Raw genomic sequence first — 20,689 nt, 5'->3', positions numbered from 1 at the left:
GCCGTGCCAGTTCACACTCTGGTCATAATGAATGAATAAGAAATCATGCTGTATACTTCCTTATTGAGGATATACTGTGCTATACTGTGCTGTTTAAGGTAGTGCAAAGCAATCTACCGCAAGCCAGCTTACCATTGCCCCTGTGACAGGGTATTTAGAAGAGTAGTGAACTGCAAGAATGCTCAATTACATCCTCCCAGCATGTACTGCATAAATCACCGTAAATCCTCTTCCAAGGCTGTCTTTTGGAAATTACTGGAATGTTACAGCAGAAAACACGGAGATGGCTGCACGAGTGTAACTCAGAGGAAAAGAGCTTAGGGGAGAAAAATGCAGAGTAACGCACACTTCTGCAAAAGCAACTTCCTGTTTGACTGAGCCACACCCAGAGAGAGTCAGGGGGCTGATATCAGGCTGTATCCATGCAGCTTGATTACTTGCATGCTGCTGATAACTTCATTTGAGAGATATAGTTAAAAAAAAGAAGGCAGGTTTGAAGTAGGAATTTCAAAAATGAGAAAGTAATTTGAAACATGCAATGAAGAAGAGCTCTGTCATAGTGAACAGAGATTTTAAAAACAACCCAGGAGACCACAGAAATATGACTGCAGACAAGTGCCATTTATGTGACTACTGACCCTATTTTTTAAAAATAAATACAAAATGCACAAACAAATTATTGAAAAGCCAATTATTTGATTAAATAACTGTATAAAGGATTGATATCTGAAATCTGCCACATTAGAATAGTGGAGCTTTTGATGCAGTCTCACACTGAGTTTCAAACTTATTATGTGCGTATTGCCACTCCAGATTTTAAGCCTGAATGAAATGCAGAGTGGTCATGACAAAAGGGCCAAAATTGCCGTATCTCTAAAGCAGCTATTGATAAACAGATCTATTCTTTAAGGATAGTTTTTTGTATTGAAATGTCACATGCTGGCATATCCAAATGTCAACTCCCAAGGTTGCCTCGCCATCTGTCGAGCCTTAGCGGTGCTTTTGAAATAATAGCGTTTTTCTTTTTAAATGGGTAATGTTAAAATACATTTTTGGAAGAGAGCTTAATCAAAGTATGAAATTGTGTGTATGGAAGATGCCAACAGGTTGCTCTGCTAATAACACCCCAAATGAACTGCCTTTCATTCATTTCATACGTCTTTGAGAAAATAGTTATTGATGTTTTTCGGCCTTGCAAAGACAAGATGTGACTGGCATTTGTAGGGGAGATGTAAAGGGCATTATCATATGATGGATGGGCCGGTTGAGATATAACTGCAGATGCTGATAAGATAGCAGAACAGCAAAGCAGTGTCTCTACATTTTCTCAGATCAAACATGTGAGTGGAAAGGGCTATGACAGGTGTCTCTGACAGCCCCGTGCTGCCCGTCCTCAATGTCACTTATCAGCAGCACTATCTGATTAAAACTGGCCATCCACAGTCTTTCTCAGCCTAAGGTACAAGCCCTCGTTCTTTCTCTTCCTCGTCATCTGATCACACGTGCATTCAAGTTCACACACACACACGATTGCTGAGAGGGACAGTAGTGGGGGAATACAGTACCTTGCGTGTTGACTGGGTTGGTGGTGGGTGTGGGGATAGTAGTGGGAGCATCTAGATGAAAAGAGTAAAAAAAATAAAGAACATGTATAAGAAATATAGGAAGACAAGAGTAAAGAAATAGACAAAAGTCATTGAAGATGAGAAGCTGTACTATAAAATAAAATGTTATAGCATGCATACGTTTAGTCTCTGTTGTGAGTTATTTTTAAAGAGACAGGGAGCCTTGCACAGCGGTGCTTCAAGCTAAATGCTAAAGTTTGCATGCTAAAATGCTCACAAGGATAAGAAGAATACAAGTATGCTAACCTGCGAATGTTTAGCACTGTCACCATGTTAGCTTGGTATGTTAGCTTAGTATGTTGGCTCGCTAACATTTGCTAATTAGTACAGCTGAGGGCCTAAGGAATGTCATTAGCTTTGCAGGTATTTGGTCATGAACCACGGCTTGGACAAGAGATCTGACTTGATGATGCCACCAATAAAAAGTCAGGGGATCACTAATCAAAATTCAATTCAATATGAATCTGTGTATCAAATTTTATGTCAATAAATCATCAGTTGGCAAGATTTCTAACTCAATAATGTCAACCTCATGATGGTGCTACAGGGAATCAGGGGATCACCAAGGTCATGAGGATACCTCGTATGGGAACCATGAATGTCCTTACCATAGAAATAAAATAGGAATAGAAGGAACATTCAATCAACTTAACAGGGTGGCCATTTTTATGTGTACTGTTGCCATTGTGACCATTATAGCGGGCTAACTTCTGTATAAAATAAGCCAACTTAGGCCAAGTTGCGGACTCGCAGAGATGGGGTTTTGAAGTAACGACTGAAAAAAATGTAGCACGTTCGTCGAGGGCCAGACTAAAAGAGTTCAATTTTACAACTCAACAACTCCACACTCGCTTGTCACAGCGTAGGAAAGCAAAGCTCATTTTCTGTAATCAGTGTAGCATTTGAGTATCATGGTATTGGCAAGCTAGCTTGCTAAATAGTAGACAGCTGGCTAGTTAGCGTGCTTGCTTATTCCGCAATGGTTTAATGCTACACTGGTTACAGAAAATAAGCCTAACAGAGGGCTGGTGGCCAACGGTTCATGTGCCTCTCTTACTCCCATTTCGCTCTGGAGAAGGACAAGCTAGTTACCTAGCTAACTAGCCAGCCATCCACCTCCGGGTCTGCGTCCACTCTCTTTACGGCGAGCACTTTACAGCCTCACTGATCTGATTGTCACCATAATAACTAACAACAATAGCCATTTTCTTGTGTACTAGTCAAATGAAAATGAAAAACAGTTCAATGTCCGCTCCATACGTATTCTATTTATATGGTCTGTACAAAATGTTGTGCCAGTCCATCCGATATTTCACTAAAACACAACTCTAGGTGGCGCAAGAGGACAAGTGATGGGGCTCACAAAATCATTAGTCTATATATCCTTTAGGAATTATTGTCTGTATAAATTGTCATGGCCATCAATGCAACAGTCGACCTAGAGACCGTCATTGCCATGCATAGGATCGTGCCTATTATAGCCTGGCTAAAAACAAAAACAAAAAGACACTAATAATTCACTGTGCTGGGGTTGTATTATATTATGGTAAACTATTGTATTTATTTTTTTTAAAACATTTTCTAATTAATTATGAATAATAATACCAGGCAATCATGGAAAGGTATTGCTATTTTCCTCGGTCGCCTGCAATAATTAAGTCAAACTGCAAATTAAACCACTCTGGTGGTCTCCCGCTGCAGCACAGCAGAGCCCCGAGCAGCATCCTCCGCCCCACACTGTACTGATTAGGCCTGTCAAGAACCCCCAAACAAAATAATCAGAAAGACAAAATGGAGGGCAATTCAGGTATTCTACGGTACTAAGGAGGGCTGAAAGCTTCCTCATCAGGGGAATATATGCCTGGCTCTGGTGCAGGGGAAAGATAGCACGACCCCTTGCTGTGGGAGAGTCGCAGCAGGGGAAATTGGCTGGCTGTCTTCATGCCTTTACTGTCTGCACTCCATCAAAAGACATCAGTGGGGGACCACACACTCCCAAGCTAATGATAAAACATCAAGGACAGCATAATGTTGCCGCTGGGGATGGAGTGTATGGCGGAGATGGTGTTGATGGTGGTAGGGGGGTATCGGGGTATCAGGCAGAGATTCTGACAGTATTTGAAGAGGGGGGTGGGTTAGATTTCTTTCCTTGTGACCGAAGGCAGTCTGATAGCTGAAATGTCAGTGTCTGGAAGAGGGAAATTGGCCATTCAGGGATGAGGGTCTTCACAAAGGCCGGGATAGGATGTGGCACATATAATATCCAGGCGAACAAGAATTCTCCATGGGCAATTTCCAGGCTGGCTGACTCTGGGCTCAGCATTATGAGGGCTGAAATATGAGAGTATTTTGCAGAGGCCATATTTTCAGGGAGCATTTGTATCAGTGAGGAATTTGATATGAGAAAATGTAACCATAAAGTGAAACAATGTAGGAGAAATTGTTTATCTCTGCTTGCTTAAACCTGCCTGCCAACACAACAGCAGGGTAGAGAGTTTGCTATTCTTTCATATTTGTTTCCTCTTGCTTAAAAGTTTCTTTTCCATGAAGTTTTATAGAGGTCTTCTTAAAATCAAGGGGGAGATGTCTGTAAGAGGGTTGTTGTAACTTTTCCATTGAACGTATTTTATAAAAATTCAATCTACAAGCTAATGTGTTGAAAGTTGTTCCTCACTTTGATGAAACCAGTGTGATTCACAAGGACAGTTTCACAACAGCCTTTCATGAGAACAAGGAGACCCATGAGCCCTGTCTGCTCATGTTATGTCAAAACCCAGATAGACCTTGAATTTCCAGTGGCTTGTGAATCTTTGACTTCTTGCCCATGGAAGATGTGTAGGTCAGAAAGTCAACTGTGGGCTAAACCGCGGTGGTAAAAGCAGCATTGTTCTCCTGCCAACAGGCAATATGTGTGAGTTATAGCACCAGGTCACCTCTGAGAGAGACAGGCCTCTCTCTAGTCAGCTCTCTCCCACACCACACACCAGCCGGGGGGCACAATTCACAGCCTACTGCAGACACACCCACGTGGAGAAGTGCATGACAGGCCTCTTTCTCAGCCTTTCAACCGGCCTTATACAATACACGCACCACAATAGGACTTGATTTGACGTGGATTTACATCGGCCTCACACCTGTCCGGGCTGTCACACAGTGAAAGGTCATTAGTCATTTTGAAATAGGAAGAGCTCGAAGGACTAGCAGCGGTAGAGGGTGGCAGCTGGATGAAAGAAAATTGATGGACAATTCAGCTGGGCTCTATCAATAATGCTCGCCAGCAAATTTATCAAGAACAAAACAACTCATTAAAATAAAGCTATTTGTTGCATTCAGTTGGTTAGATGAAAGACTATTTTGACAGGTGTGTGATGGGTTTAACGGGAGCAAGAGCTCACACAAAACAGTTAAAACGCTAGATAAGACAAGAAAATGGTAATTTTGTTCGAAAAGTGTGAAGATAGTGGGCGGGATAACAGTGGTGGACAGTTTGAAGTTGTGCCTTGCTGCTGAGAAGTTGGACACAAATAGCACAAGTTTCTCATGCTAATACCAATCTGTGCTGCAGAAACACACACCAATTAAACCAATGTAGCTAGCATGATTAGTCTGGGGCAACAAACCCTCACATGGACCGCAACATGATTTTGTCTGGCATTAAATCTTCCAGAAAAGAGGAGTGGGAGTCGCAGAAATAATTATATGCGGTTATGAGCATCTTTTACCAATCTCCTGTGTCTCATTACAGCGAGTCATTGCGCTTCCAACGCTTGTTCACCAGAGAAATGGTGTTTAATGGAAATTGGTAAAATATGTGGATAGCAAGTTACTAATTGAAGATGTCATAGCCAAAGGCACGGACGCTGATAGCAAATATAATGTAGATAGGAAGGATAATTGTTTTTTATTCTGGGCCAGAGAACATTTGCTTCCCGTTGCTTTTTATTCCTTCATGCAAGTTTAAGGGAGGCAGCATGAAGCAAATGATACATGAATTTAACAGCAGCAGACAGACATCATTCATGAGCTCTTAAATGCCCACGGGCTCTTCGGTGAAGACCATCATAATATTATATAACTTCTGTGTTTGAGAATAACATAACATTCATAAAAAAAAAAAATCTGAGGAAGGACGGTAAATCACAGTGTCAAAAGAATCTTGACACAACAATTAGGAATTTAGTCGTGGTAGCTTGAGTAAGCCTGCCTGCCTTGAGTGAGCTATTTGCCGGCATATGCTGTCCTTTTGTTTGTTAGTGATCATTATGGGCCCATTGGGAACAAGCAGATGCCATCATCTGCCTGGCAGAGCACGATGATGAATAACCATGGGGCGGCAGAGTTGTGAGAGTCACAGGAAACCGATGTCACAGTGACAAAGTCCCACATGTCAGCTGGTGAAATAAACACATAAACATCAGACATGTGATGGTGTGAACATCAGTATATGTTCCATTATTGTGTATTACTTTTTGCCATGCAATTTAGAATTTTTCAACAATGGCAAACTGGTTTCCCTGTGATTCTCTGAATGCTTTGTTCTTGAGAAATGTTGAAGTCTACTGTGTTATAACCCAGTGCATAAGACATCCATACATGGTTATTCTTCCTGCAAATTCATAACATCAACAACACCTTTCTCGTGACCACTCAGGAGGCGAGTTTTAAACAATTTCTAGGTGTAGAAATTGAGTTGTAAGTTTCTCTGACAAAGTAAAAAACAAACAAACACCATACTACTCTGACAGGTGTTAAGACGCCTCTGCCCAAAACCTTGCTCCTCCATTTAAATCCCACAGGAAACCATTACAAATGCATTTATTTTCAAAAATGCACATATTTCAGTAACAGCCAGAAACATTTTCCAGAAAGAAAAAAAAAAGTTACATTGCTGTTTTTTCGACACACAGTTGATGGCTATCAACAAGACCTAAACAAGCAGACTGAGTATCGATCAAAACAATATCACCATTCTGACACCTGCAATTGGTTTCCTCCACAATATCCACAATGAGCCCATTTTCAGCAACAGCTTTGCTTTTAGCATAACACTCTGCACCTCAACTCCATCCCGCTGCTTCGGGCAAATGTTAGGCTGAAATGTGAGTGTTGGTTTCAGAAGCCAAATTTGACAATCTGCATCGATGTGTGGTGAATCAGGTGACATGCTTTCGCATCATAGCATGGGTCGGATGTTTCAAACAAAGACAGAGCCGTCCTGTTTCTTTCTAATGTGACAATGCTAGGTGTACCAACAGATCAGACTAGTTCATTTAAATAACATTTAGCTGTTGTCATTCTTCTCTAAACAGCGTGAGTCCTCACACCTGCACAACTGCAAACAATTATGTGCATGGAACCAGACAATGAACTCAGAACAATCAGCTATTTGCCAGCCAAATAAATCCCCACGGATGGGATAACATGTGAAACATATAAATAGAAAGAATTACAGTAATTAATAATAATTAATAAAATGTCTGTTCTATTCTACGCTTCTAATGCCCATCAGGAAAAATGGACAGTAGTAAGTATAAGGGTAATGCTGAATTCATCATATCCAAAAGATCTCCTCCAGACACACTTCAAAACAAATACAAAATACTTAATGACACTGCTTTAAATATTAAGTTCACTTTCTCACATATTCTATTAATATGCAAAAGAACTCCTGGACAAGATGATACTTCACTGCAAAGCGCATTCTCAGTGTCATTATGTCTACTGGAGGCTTCAAGTTTCATCACATTGCGTCTTGATTCAGTTGCATACTGGTTCCAGACTCGTTGCGATGGTAACAAAAGCGTGTTTGCATATAAGTACACATCTAAAACTCAGATCTAAAGTCAGCACAGAAAAACTTTCACTCTTCAACAGATGAATGGGAGCAGCCGTTGAGTGTATTGTTTGTGAAGCAACAATAAGTAAAACACATTTTTAAGGGCGGGGACAGTGTGTGCATTGTGGTTGTGACGCGATCAAAAGGACGACAGATGGATGGATGGATAGATAGATAGAATATTTAGCTTGATGGAAAACCAGACTCTAATCTAACCCAAACATCAAGAAATATTGCTAATCTTCACTTTTTGTTTAACATAAAGCCTAACAAGTAACCAAGAGTTAACCCGTGCTAGGTTTAGATTTGATGATAAAAACAATATTTGTACATATCACTTAAGAGTCTATATAGGAAACACAGTTTCACCCTTCCTGGTTTGGGTATGGTCACTGCCAGCCAATGTTCTTGGCACACAGGCAGAAACAAATTGAAACTTGGGAGCAAAATACAAAATGCTCTTCTAAACAGCAGGGAGCAAGCGCTCCAAGGAGAGAAAGCTCACCAACAATGGCTGCACCTGCTGCAAATTTATTTTCCCCTCATCCTCATCACCCCTGCCAGCCACCAAAAATAGGAAATTAAGGTCCGAGGAGTGTGTGCCTCACTGACGACACGTTGCATGATTTGTAAATGATTTCCAAACTTCAAACAGTTACCGCCTGCTGTTCTCCCTTGGGGACTCAAGTGCAACCAATGCCTGGTGCTCCTTTAAATAGTCAAGTTGTTTGCAAAACAGATAATGTGGATTCACTCCCTTTTTTGTGTTTTTGGTATTATTTGGTTTATTGAGGATTGTGATGTGTTGAAAAGAAAGGAAAGCACAAACAACAATGTGTTGTGGCTGACAGACATGTTAAAGATAAAAAGAACAAGAAGCTTCAGTGAGTAGAGATTCCTACTGGTCGCTGCATTTTTGACTCACACAGAAGGGAATAAACTGCATTTAAAGTTAAGTCCTGGGAGAGATGGTCCCTTTATTGCCCTGTACTGGTTGGCTGCAGAACACATTGAAATTCCAACAGCTTCAATATAAGTCAACAGAACCAAAGCCTATCTGTATGGAACAAATATGAAGTTCAATCCCATGATATGAGCCCTTAAATGGTTTTGGAGTTGGAGATTTGAAGATTGACACCACTCTCATGTTTGTACGGTAAATATAAATAAAGCTGCAGACAGCAGGCAATTAGCTTAGCTTAGCATGGAAGGGGAAAACAGCTAGCCTGGCTTTGTATGAACGTAACAAACAGCCGACCAGCACCTCTATCCTACAAGTTTATATCTTGTTTGTTTAATCTGGTTCTGGCTCTGCTATGTGATCTTACAGTTCCTGTATCAGCACTACAAACTGAATCCTGGAGTTGATGGTATTTTAACATCAAGTACAATGAAGCTTAATACTTACCATATACATAGAGTACATAGTCGTCGTAGGCCTCTCCCACAGTATTGGACGCCACACAGCGATAGGTGCCGTTGTAGGACTTGTTGAGGTTCTCGATGTACAGATCAGAGCCGGTGACCACGGCGTGAGGCGGCACATCCTCATCTACTCTAAGCCAGTTGATCTGATGGGGACTGGAGAGCACAAATACCACACACATCACTCAGGCGCTGTCTATCCACGCTACAAATCTGAAATAAAGGTCAAATCAGAGATTGCTTGGGAAGGGCCATCGGCAGGCCCTGTCTAATGATGTGCTTTATACAGCATGCAAACAACGGGTAACATTTAAATGGTACAATGAAATGTAAAGGTTAAAGGGGGTACTCGGACCGGCCAAAAGTGTTGATGTGCGTCCATCTGTGTGAATACTCACTGTGGTTTTCCTTCTGCGATACATGTCAAATCTAGATTGTCACCCTCTCTGGTTAAACCGTCAGGATATGTCACCACAATCTTCACTTCTGGTTTATCTGAAAAGAAAGTATTTAACATACTCCAGTGTCATGAGTTCAAACAAAACTGGCTTTTTCTTTATATCTGCACCCAAAGCAAAAGTTAAATAGAGGATGATGAAATGATAATCCTGTGAGCTCAGTAGACATCCAGCAAGCCACGGTACCTTACAACAAACTTAGTTTTTTTTTCTTCTTATCAATGCTAGGCAAAGATTACCAAAATGTCAAGCGGTTTCAGTCAAGCTTTTCTCTTCCTCGAAAGGTCAGACAAAACAGTAGTCTACCCGAAAACAAAAATTAATATTCAACACAGACAACAAAAGGGTGCCTTAACCTTTCTATGATGTTGAGCAGTGTAAGGCAGCCTCTATTACCTTTTAAATCAATGCACCATTTAAAGAACACCTAAACATCATGTGACACCTGAGCACAATTTATTTGTATCTCTTGTGGTGACTGTATCCCATGGGCCAAGGCACCTGTAGGCTTTAAGACCAGAGTGCCAGGACTGCATGAAGGCAGGCAGTGAGAAACTCACAGTACACCAGTGGTACTCAAATGACTAGCTGCTGGGGAGCCGGGTGGCCCGCATTTCATATGCAATGAAAATAAATTGATTCACAGTGGAATTGTTTTGTACTATTATGGTAAATAAGAGAAAAATTATAAAGAATCAATATAGACTAATAGAGCTTGTTAAAAAAAAAAAAAAAAAGGCCTAGGGAGGATTCCTCAGACCCCCCGGCAGTTTAATTTAAATGTTTATTAATAGGCCCCTGGTCTTCTGCAATTTTGCATCCATGGCCCCTGGGCAAAGCAAGTTGAGTATCACTGCAGTACTGTACATCTATGATTTGATGGTTGGAGGATACACTGAGAGTCTATCTAAAGATCTGTTGCTACACCTGGTCTAATGCTTCTTGCACACATAGTGTTGGCTTCGAGACACTGATATCTTTTAACTCATAAAAGCAAGTATTACCAATTCTAGCGTGAATCTCTATGGGGCCTTGATGTTGGTCTTGACTTGAAAAAGTACTACAGTTTTAGGTCACTCACACAGCACTTCCAAGTGTCTTTGAGCCAGGAGGTCCTTTACAGCTGGGTGGTCAATGATGCAGTCCACTGGCACTCCATCATCCTCTTTGGTGACAGAAAATCTTACACGGCTGGTGACAGTGAACATCCTGTCATACGTCTCCTCAACTGTTGTCTCACCTAGAAAAACACCACAAACACCAGAGGAGGGGGGAGGAAAGTTAACGGGTAAACTGCTCAAACACCAATCTCAAATCCTGCAGCTGCACCTACCCCGCAATGACCATAATGACCAAATAGTTAAAACTATCAAGAGCAAATTACCTGTCATAGTGGAGTGCTTTCAAATGGAATTTACATTTAATTTATGATTCAGTGATGCGTCACCCAAACAAGACTTTGGAGGATTCAGGAGCGCCCATGGCCTTCGATTCTGACGAGAGCAACGAGGAGTGGCTAGGTCATATAAGCCTGATAATGAATGCTTCTGCAGCTTGAGGGTTGAGCATTGTTGGGGCTAACCCTGCAGTAATCTGCTGCCCACTAGGCCCTAGGCTGTCAGAGGGGCCTTCATTTAGAGAGCATTACAATGCCACAGGGGCATCGCATTAGCTGCAGTGCTGAGTGTGATGGTTTACTCGCACTTAATGAAGTGAGGAAATAATTACAGCCCCACTCTGACCTGCAGCACACTTCCATTTCAGCCTTGTCACAGGGGAGCCAGGCTGGACTCAGGGAGGGCAAAACACTGTTGTTCCACAGTTGATGATCACCAATACACACATATGTGGCCTCTTGATGGACATTAACCCCGTGTAACACACACCCACCCATCCAAGACCTGCTTACATAAAAATGTAAGTACTAGGATAGGTAGCTGGCCAATGCGCACGCGGGCATTCAATTTGACCACTCTGCCGACTGCGGTGAGCAAACAGGCTGTTTTGAAAAGCACACTGACTGAACATAACGATGGTAACAGAAAGTGTGACAGTGTGATGAGAATGCATTCAAAATAAATGGCTTTCATTCAGAAACTGTGATTATCTTGCTATTTCGCTGCAGAATTAATCAGATGGTGAAAAGCACTGACTGGCAGTCCATTTTTAAACACTTAAAAACCCCGAAATGACTAAAGACATTATAGGATGTAGAGCATTTAATGTACAATAGGTCAAAATATATATATTCAATGGTTTGCCCCCTGTTAGCTGTTAACTGTAGCCTCCTACTTCTAAGTGATTTGACTTCACTCTAAAAAGCTCTGCAAGCTTGAGTTAATGAGTTAATCCCAACCATCTTTGGTTAAAGTGGAGTGAGGTGATCAGCGGTTACGCTCCCAGAACAATGCCATCTTGTTCCTCGCCAAATTACGACACACATTTCACATTAAGAGCTCTATTGTCATCATGCAATCACAAAGACTAAAGCGCAGCACTTGGTCACATTTGTAAGGTCAATGAGGGCGTTTCCAAGCACACCTGCGCCAAAGAGTTTGGTGAAGTGGAGCATGAATTGGAGGGGTGTGATGATGAGTCATTATCCTCTCAGACAGTCACAATAATTGTCTCATACATATCACAGTGCTGCAATGGCTCAGTAAAAGATTGGAACAGAGCAAATGTGGTAGGATTGGACGGAAATGTTAAAATTATTATCACTATACTGAGTTGGATAATTTCCAATACTTCTCTCTCTCTCTCTCTATATATATATATATATATGGTATGTGGTGTTTATCTTATATTGCTATTGACCGCTTGGTTGTTTCTAGTAAAGCCTGCTTTCTTCTGTTGTGCTACAAATGTGAACAAAATGTTGTGGAATTTAGAAAAAAGTTAACATGTACAACCTGAAAGCCAGTAGATTTTATTTATGGTTACACTGTTAAAACTCTCAATCAATATGCATTAAATCTGGGAAATATGTCAAAAACAAATCAATGTCCATTACTTGCGGTTCATTCCATTTTTTAAAGTAATATATTATGATTTGAACTGTTTGCTGTGACTGAATTGCGATAGACCAGCTCCTGCTGTGCATAAGGGGAAAAGTTGCACAGCAATACACATGCGTGCGTTTGCTGGGTTAGAGAGAGAGAGAAAGGCGAGTGTACCGTGTGGATTCTGTTGCATAGTTGTTACTTGATTTTGTATTTGTGAGAGTGGCCTCTTTGTTAATGATGAAAAACTTGTACAGCCTATGCGGTTGCCTTCCTTGGTTTGTATCCATGAAGCCAGTCAGTACCGGATCTCACTGGCTTTAATCTGTGTAGATTACAATTATTGGCAGTTTTACGAAACTGTCTAGTTCGAAGGTACTGTCTAGTTCAATATTAATATTTGACATCTACTGTTTACTTTTGTGAATCCAGTTTCTTTAATTAATTTTACAATAACTTCTATCTCTTGTTCATAGAATCTAATAATTGTCTGATTTGTAATCACTATCATTAAATTGGTTGTCTAATAGTGTTACTACAAAGGTAATCGACCGTCCACATTTATTGTGAGTGTGTTTAGCTTTGCTGCAGAGAGTGAGGATAGAAGAGGTACTTCAAAGTGTAATTTATGCTGTGGAGTTATGTTTCGTGTGACATGTCATGAAAGTAGTCCCCTCGATGGACAATCCCTGCTGATTTTGTGAAAAAAAACTCTTCCATGCAATCACAAAGAGACATTTTTAACCAAATTAGCACAAACCTGCCTTGTACTACCTTGTCTGCATGACAAGGCAGTACATTCTCATGATGTTGTGCCTCTCATTTGACTTCTGCACCATGAAAAATACCAAAGGGATGGGCAAAACACATTTCAAGGTCAGAAAAATAGCTTTGCTTGTGCTGAGGCGCTGTCATGGAAAAGAATCCTTAGCTTGACTTCTACTTTCAATTATTTTTCGTCATGATATCTAAACAAACTTCTGAAAGTCCTGAATCATGTTTTGAAGATCAGACTCATAAAGCCATTATCATTGTACAGGCCAACCAACGCTTGTCAATTATCAATGTCATCCAAGCCCTGATGAGGAAAACAACTGCAGATCAGGTCGTGGAAGGACTCAAATCTGAATGCAAAGGAGATTTGAGTGTTGCAGCAGAGATGTCAAATCAAACGCTCTTGTGAGCATCAACCACTGATCAGTCCCAGCGCAATCAAGCGTAGCCTCTTCTCAGGGTGACATTTTCTTTCAGTCAGTTTCTAACCCGAGTCTTCTGCCTGCCAACATGCTGAAACGCAGCCACTGATCAAGCTGCTTGAAACTGGCTTAGACATTAAGATGATATAGATGCTAACTTGCTCCAGTCACTAATTCAGTTTGGGACAACAATTATGCTATTAGACTGTTTAGTTATGCGTCTTAAATCTGTGATATTAAATACGAATAATACGGTACCATGAGGTTTATGAGTTTATACACTGTAAATAGTGGCTTCATGAGTTATTAAATCATTTATTAATCATTTACAGATCAGTTATAAACCATTAATTAATAAGAACACCTTAAGGGTTGCCAGGTTGTGGACAATTTTGATGAAATAAAGAGTAAGTGTGTAATGCTGGAGGAGGATTTTCCATAACCTGGCAACATCCCAGAACCATATTCACTGAAAGTAACTTGATCGTAAGTGAAGACGTTTTTTTCACTAAAGACCAGTGTGGGATACTGACAAAAACTATATATATTATACTTTCATGTTATCTATTTATTTTCTACTGAATACATATTGTTGCCATAATCCAAAATCACTCAAAGCTAATCTTGAAATGGCATCTTTAAGGGCAGAGTGCACTTTTTACAGGAAATGTGTAAAGCATGACATTTTAAACTGTTTTCTACCAAGTGAGCTTGACTTGAATTTAAAAAAATAGAAGGTCAACTAACTTCTCTAAATTCTGATTAAATCTCCTCTTGCAGTTTCACAACATCCCATACCAATTTTAACGAAGCTCTTCCTGTACTTGAGCAGCAGTAGCAGCCAAGCGCCGGGCTCCACTACATTTAAATAATATTGCAGCTGTCATTTATGCTAACAAGCATTTTGCCACCTTGTGTTTTTCGAGTCTCTCTCAGGCCGAAGCCCATCAGTCGCCTACCTGCCAGCATGATAAATGGTTGCAAAACCAATTTGGCTAATTTGAAAGTGTGTTTAAATCAGCCGGTAGATTTCTTTCTTGCCATTACAGCTGTCCTGTCTGCACACAGATGCGAAGACAAACATGATCACAGAGATTCTTTAAAACCAGTGTGATGTGTTTTTTAATCTCAATGCGTGCTCCAGCTAATGAATTGTTTAGCACGTCCATAATGAGTAGTGAGTTGTGTTTCGTGGGGTACAGCAAGACATGACTCTCAAGCTCTCTTTATGTATCCACTGCCACTATGGATTAGCCTCGCTCAGCATGTCAGTGGCATTTCGCTGATCTAACCATCCTGTTGTCTGTCCCTCCCCCTACACAACACTCGACAACTCATGAACAGAAATTGACTTCGACTCCTGTAGGGAACACTGGAGGCACAGATGGCATTTAGCTTCAGATTCGCTCTTGTCTAAATATTTCATCTCTCAACAAGCCAAATGAATCCTCTCCATTCTAATACATATATAATTTGACAACAAGCCCAGAGATATCCACTTACTGTGTAAATACGATATGACTAAAATGAATATCCTCCATCGCTGTACAATAAGTATGTAATGAATTATTGATGACCCCTAATCATAACTGAGAGGTAATAAGGATTTTTCACCACCCCAGATTATATACCCCTCTCTGCAACAGCCCACAGCCGACCGCAGGCACTGGAATGAAGATGAAGGTGCAGATATGAGTTCATAACCATCTATAGTTTAAAGTAAATAGAAAAGACTCAGGGTTGTCTTCAAAAAACATCGAATTCAGTCAACAGTTGAGTTGTGGCTAAATATTTACAGCAAATATTCGCGCAATTTCAAATCCAGGCAAGCATCTCTGAAATTAAAATAACTGCTATTAAAGCAAAAGTTTTGTCAAATGTATGTGTAACATTACATGAGACTAGATAGCAGCTCTTGCAGTTTTGAATGCATAGTTTGATCATTTCATGCTGTAGCAGAGCAAGCAGCCCAGGAGGATGGACAGCGGATTTTACACATGGGCAAAAGAATAAAGAGAGAAAAAGCAGTATATGCCGGGCATGATTACTTCCTGTGGTACTCCCCATACATGCCAAAGACATAATCAGTACAACACTCATTAATGTTTTAGAGGAGAACTACATTTCGTTCACAGAAGAAGCCCCTCCAGAGACCGGGACATGTAGCGAATCGGACAGGCCTGGTGCATGTGAAGTAAACTGGGGAAGGCTGTTATTCCACTGACCTGTCAGTTCTTCCTCCTCTTTCATCCATCTGATGGAGGCGGCTGGCTTGCTGCCCATGGCTGTGCAGGTGAGCTCCGTCTCGTTCCCCTCGCTGACCACATCCTCACGGCTCTCGATGATTGGGTTGCCTGGCGGGACTGACCAACGGGATTCAGTCAGAAACACACCGGCGTGACAACATTTGTACACACACAATATTTGGCAGCACTTTATAATATGGGTTCAAAATACATGTTTGAGTAGCGTGTGACTTTGTGTTTTTCTCGCATTTTAGAAAAGATCAAATGACTATTAGTTTGTGTCAATAGTTCACACTTACCGGATCATCATTTATTGAACGTTAACCAACAGTTACTTCATACATCTCAATTAAATTTGCAATAAGTAATTACATTCAAATTAGTTGAGGGGATATAAATCCAGTTAAATTGTTACAAATTGTGATCTCATGTGTGAAATGATGGTAAACAATGTTTACAGTGTTTTACTTATACTAAATAGAAAATGTATTGGGTAGGCATTTGGCACTTCTGTTAAAAGTAACACGTCTGTCCATTTTCCCCAGACTTGACAACAGCACCTGCTGGATGTTGTTGAAGCTAGAGTTGTTGGAAAAAGCAAGCTGGTAAATGAGGCATGAACAAGGACCGCTGGCTCATGCAACATGTAGATGTTTGCATCTGACTACCAGTTTAATGAAAAGCAACTCCACGTTTCTATGAGAAAAGGTAAAGTTCTGCTTCCAGATGCATGGGTCTGAAGTGTTATTTTCTATAGGACCAGGATCAATTCATACTATAATAAATCTTAGTTTAGCATGTGCTAAATGCACAAAGTACAGTTTAGGTTGGTGGGAATGTCATTAGTTTTGCAGGTATTTGTTAATAAAGTAAAGTATTGCACAAAACAGGTTGACCTGATGGCAATAGATGATGAGTCAGGGGATTACCAAAGTAATTACAATTCATCCTGAGGGGGGGGACATGGATATTTGCACCATATTTTGTGGCAATTGATGCAGAGTCACCAAGACATTTTACTCAAAACCATGAATGTCAACCTATTCGTGGCGCTAGAGCAGGGGTGGCCAACCCGCGGCTCCCGAGCCGCATGCGGCTCTTTGCCCGGTTTCATGCGGCTCTTACGTTCATATCGAAGTTTGTATTTGTGTTTTTTTAATGTGCGTGTTCGCTTCGCTTGAGTTAAATACGGTATTTTCGTCAAACGCGCATGTGCGGCCACAGATTACGTTCCTCGTCGACCCATTTAACGCCGAGACGGACTGTTTGAAAGCCCCGCTAGTCACAGATGAGGATGCGGCTGAGTTGGAGATGATCGATCTTTGTGAGGAGGACCAACTCAAACCTGCTTTAAGGGACGGGACCATTGAGTTCTGGAAAAGTGTGCCAATGAAAAAATACCCCAATGTCAAACGGGCTGCGCTTAAGATACTGTCAATGTTTGGGTCAACATACGTCTGCGAGTCTGTGTTTTCTACCCTGAAACACGTGAAATCAAAGCATCGATCTGTTCTGACTGACACCCATGTGAAAGAATTGCTTCGAGTGGCAACAACGGAATACAAGCCAGATTTGAAGAGGATTGTTCAAGGCAAGGAATGCCAGAAGTCCCACTAAGTAACATGCATAGTAAAATAAAAACACTATTGTAAATTTGTAGCGTATCCCTCCGAATGATGGTTCGACACTTAACTGATGATTGTGTAATTTATTGATTAATCAAACAAACAACAAACAACTTAAGAGCTTGTGCCTCTTCGGGGGGGTACTCATCCCGTACCGTTAGTATCTATTTCCAACCGTCTTTCTCCCGTCCGTTACTCTCTGTCCCACCGTCTTTCTCTCCGTCCGTTACTCTCTGTCCCACCGTCTTTCTCTCCGTCCGTTACTCTCTGTCCGTTACTCTCTCTCCAACCGTCTTTCTCTCCGTCCGTTACTCTCTGTCCGTTACTCTCTCCCACCGTCTTTCTCTCCGTCCGTTACTCTCTGTCCGTTACTCTCTCTCCAACCGTCTTTCTCTCTGTCCGTTACTCTCTGTCCGTTACTCTCTCTCCTTGCGCACACAAAACCACTTCCGTCTATTACTCTCAGAGCTGCTTTCAAAATAAAAGCATTTCGTTTTAAAAACAATAAAGACATAAACTCAGAAAAACAGGCAAAACATGCAACGAAAAACAACAGATTGCTTGCCACACATGAATTTGGTTATTTACAAAATTATTATATTTTTGTTTGTGGACTTGGTTGAACTGAGAGTTTGTCTGTGTGAGACAGTGCACACAATGTTCATTGTTGAAAATGACTGGCCTGTGGTCTTAGGAGTCAATTTCTGTCATTATCATGTTGGTGTGTGACATTTACAATAAATCTGGCTGAGCAAAGGTATGTGTGTGTGTGAGGAAGGGATAGGGTGATGTTCATGTGTGCCCATGTGTATGATGTGGCTCTTTGCAGTAACACAGTAAAGAATGTGGCTCTTGGTCTCTGACTGGTTGGCCACCCCTGCGCTAGAGAAAAGTCAGGTGACTAATCACATAAACTCATAGTTACTTTTTTATAGGTGAGCAAAAGAAATTCAGGATACATCTATTGATTTTATGCATTCAATTAGAGATTCCACTGATTCCACTTTCTTTTTAGACCAAGTACAAGTACAAATACTTACATTTGAGTACTTGCCGATACCGAGTATCTGTATATGAGTACTTAATAATACCATTACAGTGCTAGCAACAACTTTGAAAACATGCTTTATTTTCACCAGATGTTCCTCACTTTCTGACTATAACAAATAAAATAGAAAACAGGATCCTGTTGCGGACATTTTATCATTAAACTTTGTCTTTTCCCGATTGACACAGAGCAGAGTTTGCGGTAGGGATGTTAATAATTAACCATTTAATCAGCAATATAAAACTGTGACTGATTACTCAGTTATTAAAAGAAATATTACAAATAAAAATAAAAAACTGAGCAAAACTCAGAGGCGGGCTTGTCACTTCAGTGGCAAACAGCTGGTCCGCCTTAAAGGTCAGACCACCTTAAAGGTCAGACCACCTTAAGTGAGACTAACCCATTATTGTCGCTAGCTTCGGGGCTAACCCCCTTCCCTTTAACCAAGAGGTGGCAAGCAAGACTTTAGCAGTTGTAGCATTTATCCACTGACAAAAGAAACCTGGGATGCACCATGAGTCATGCGTCAGTTGAGGTTACTTAAGCATGTGTTTCATTTCATATATTATTGTACAGCATTACTCAACATTCTACGCCAAAGTTAAACAAGTACATGTGATCCTATGGGTGTAAACAGAATAGGATAAGGCACAGCTCTTCCTTGCATAATTCATCGCAAAAACTTGCTGAACTCCAGTTACTTGAAAGCAAAAAGTCAGTGGGGTGTTCATTTCAAGGACTCTTCAACCCGTGGTTCAGAAAATACTGCAGCTAGGCTTCAATTGTACAACTAGAGTAATTACTTTAAAGTGCTTTTAATTCCTTTCAATCCCCCAGGATGTCTGCATGTATAATAAAGCTTAACTGGAGTCATTTCACTCCAAAGCATCAAAGTGTGGCACAGCTGACTCTCAATAGGGAATCGTTTGGAGCAGCCAAGTCAACATTCACCAGGATTCACAGAGTCACAGCTGCCAAAAACCAACGTGGTCTGAGCCATCAGTTTCAGCATCTGCTCCTTTTCGTTATGCTGTTGAGCTCCGCGAGAGCCTAATTGGCTGACATTTTGTTTCAGTTGCTAAGATAACAGGATCAAAGATTACTATTATTTCATATTCGCCATGTATAACTGAGCGAGATACAACACAATTGTGTGCGAGCAGGGGTGTGATGTGTGCGGTTCACACATGCACCCTCACACCTACCCAGGACAGTGATGTCTGCGTAGGCTTCCTGAGGAGGATCTGTGTAGAGCTGGCACACATAGCGTCCCTCATCGGAGAGTGACACATTGGACAGAGACACCCGCAGTTCGTTGTCAGAGAAATTCACCAGCTGGAACCGGCTGTCCTTCAGAGCTGTGGGGATACATGTGAGACAGAGAGAGTGAGGAGACAGAGAACAGGGACACACACGTGAGACATGGGGTAAGAAAGGAAGAGGGGAAGGGAGAGGGGATGAAGGAAGACAAAGGAGACGCAAGGAGAAAATGAGATAGAGAGCAGGAGGGGGAGAGTGGGGTGGCGGGGATGAGTGCTGCCCTTTGTGGGCTTTCTCCTTAATTGAGTAAAAGAAAAGTGAGTTTCAAAATGATTCATACAAGTTGATTTATAAAGTAGCTTTACAGTCCACGGAGCACTGGCACAGACAGGGAAGTGTGAAGAGTGCTCATGAGGACTCCTAACAAGCTAGGAACTCTTAAAAATGGGCTGCTGCTGGTCATGGATGGATGCGTCGAACTCACATATTCCAGAAAAAGGGAGAGGCATTCAAACATACATAATGAATGAAATCACAGTGCAGAGGTAGAGAGGGTCGGATGCCTGAAACTCCAAATCTGAAGTAGCAGGGAATCTGTATACTAATGCCAGTAAGATTGGCTGAATTTTCTTTTAATGTCGTCAAACTAGGTTAGCCATCTCTCTCAGAGTTTTTACTCTGCTTTTCATTTGGGTCAGCCCTCATCCCTAAGCAGCGCTCTTAAACATCAGCTTTGGTTGATTTGATTGGGAGCCCTTTTGATGTTTTGGACCTGACTTCTTTATCAAGTCCTCTCTCCATCTGTCGAGCTAACGAACTCTATTCAGTCCCCGTTAAAAGCACGGGGAGTTTGTTATTCCCTTCAGGCTTTACACTTAGCATCATGATCATTACCCAAGGTCTCGGGGCAGTGTCAACATGAAACCTCATCCCCCAATATAATTCGAGAGCTCTTTGGAAGTCTCTCC

At 41.2% G+C, this 20,689-nt stretch overlaps 1 protein-coding gene across 1 annotated transcript in view; it reads right to left on the bottom strand.

The window, feature by feature from the left end:
* The window catches only part of cadm1b (cell adhesion molecule 1b), a gene marked incomplete at both ends in the record, with an annotated part of 124,491 nt that overhangs the window by 9,355 nt on the left and 94,447 nt on the right, over window positions 1-20,689 (bottom strand). The window contains 6 exons of the mRNA XM_079166008.1: window positions 1,566-1,616; window positions 8,870-9,042; window positions 9,285-9,381; window positions 10,426-10,584; window positions 15,768-15,905; window positions 19,667-19,819. Coding sequence (XP_079022134.1) covers window positions 1,566-1,616; window positions 8,870-9,042; window positions 9,285-9,381; window positions 10,426-10,584; window positions 15,768-15,905; window positions 19,667-19,819 — 771 coding nt within the window. The remainder of the gene's footprint in view (window positions 1-1,565; window positions 1,617-8,869; window positions 9,043-9,284; window positions 9,382-10,425; window positions 10,585-15,767; window positions 15,906-19,666; window positions 19,820-20,689) is intronic.

This window comes from Pholis gunnellus (genome assembly GCF_910591455.1).
Source record: "Pholis gunnellus genome assembly, chromosome: 9".
In the NCBI taxonomy this organism is placed as follows: domain Eukaryota; kingdom Metazoa; phylum Chordata; class Actinopteri; order Perciformes; family Pholidae; genus Pholis; species Pholis gunnellus.
This window is presented reverse-complemented; position numbering and strand designations above follow the sequence as displayed.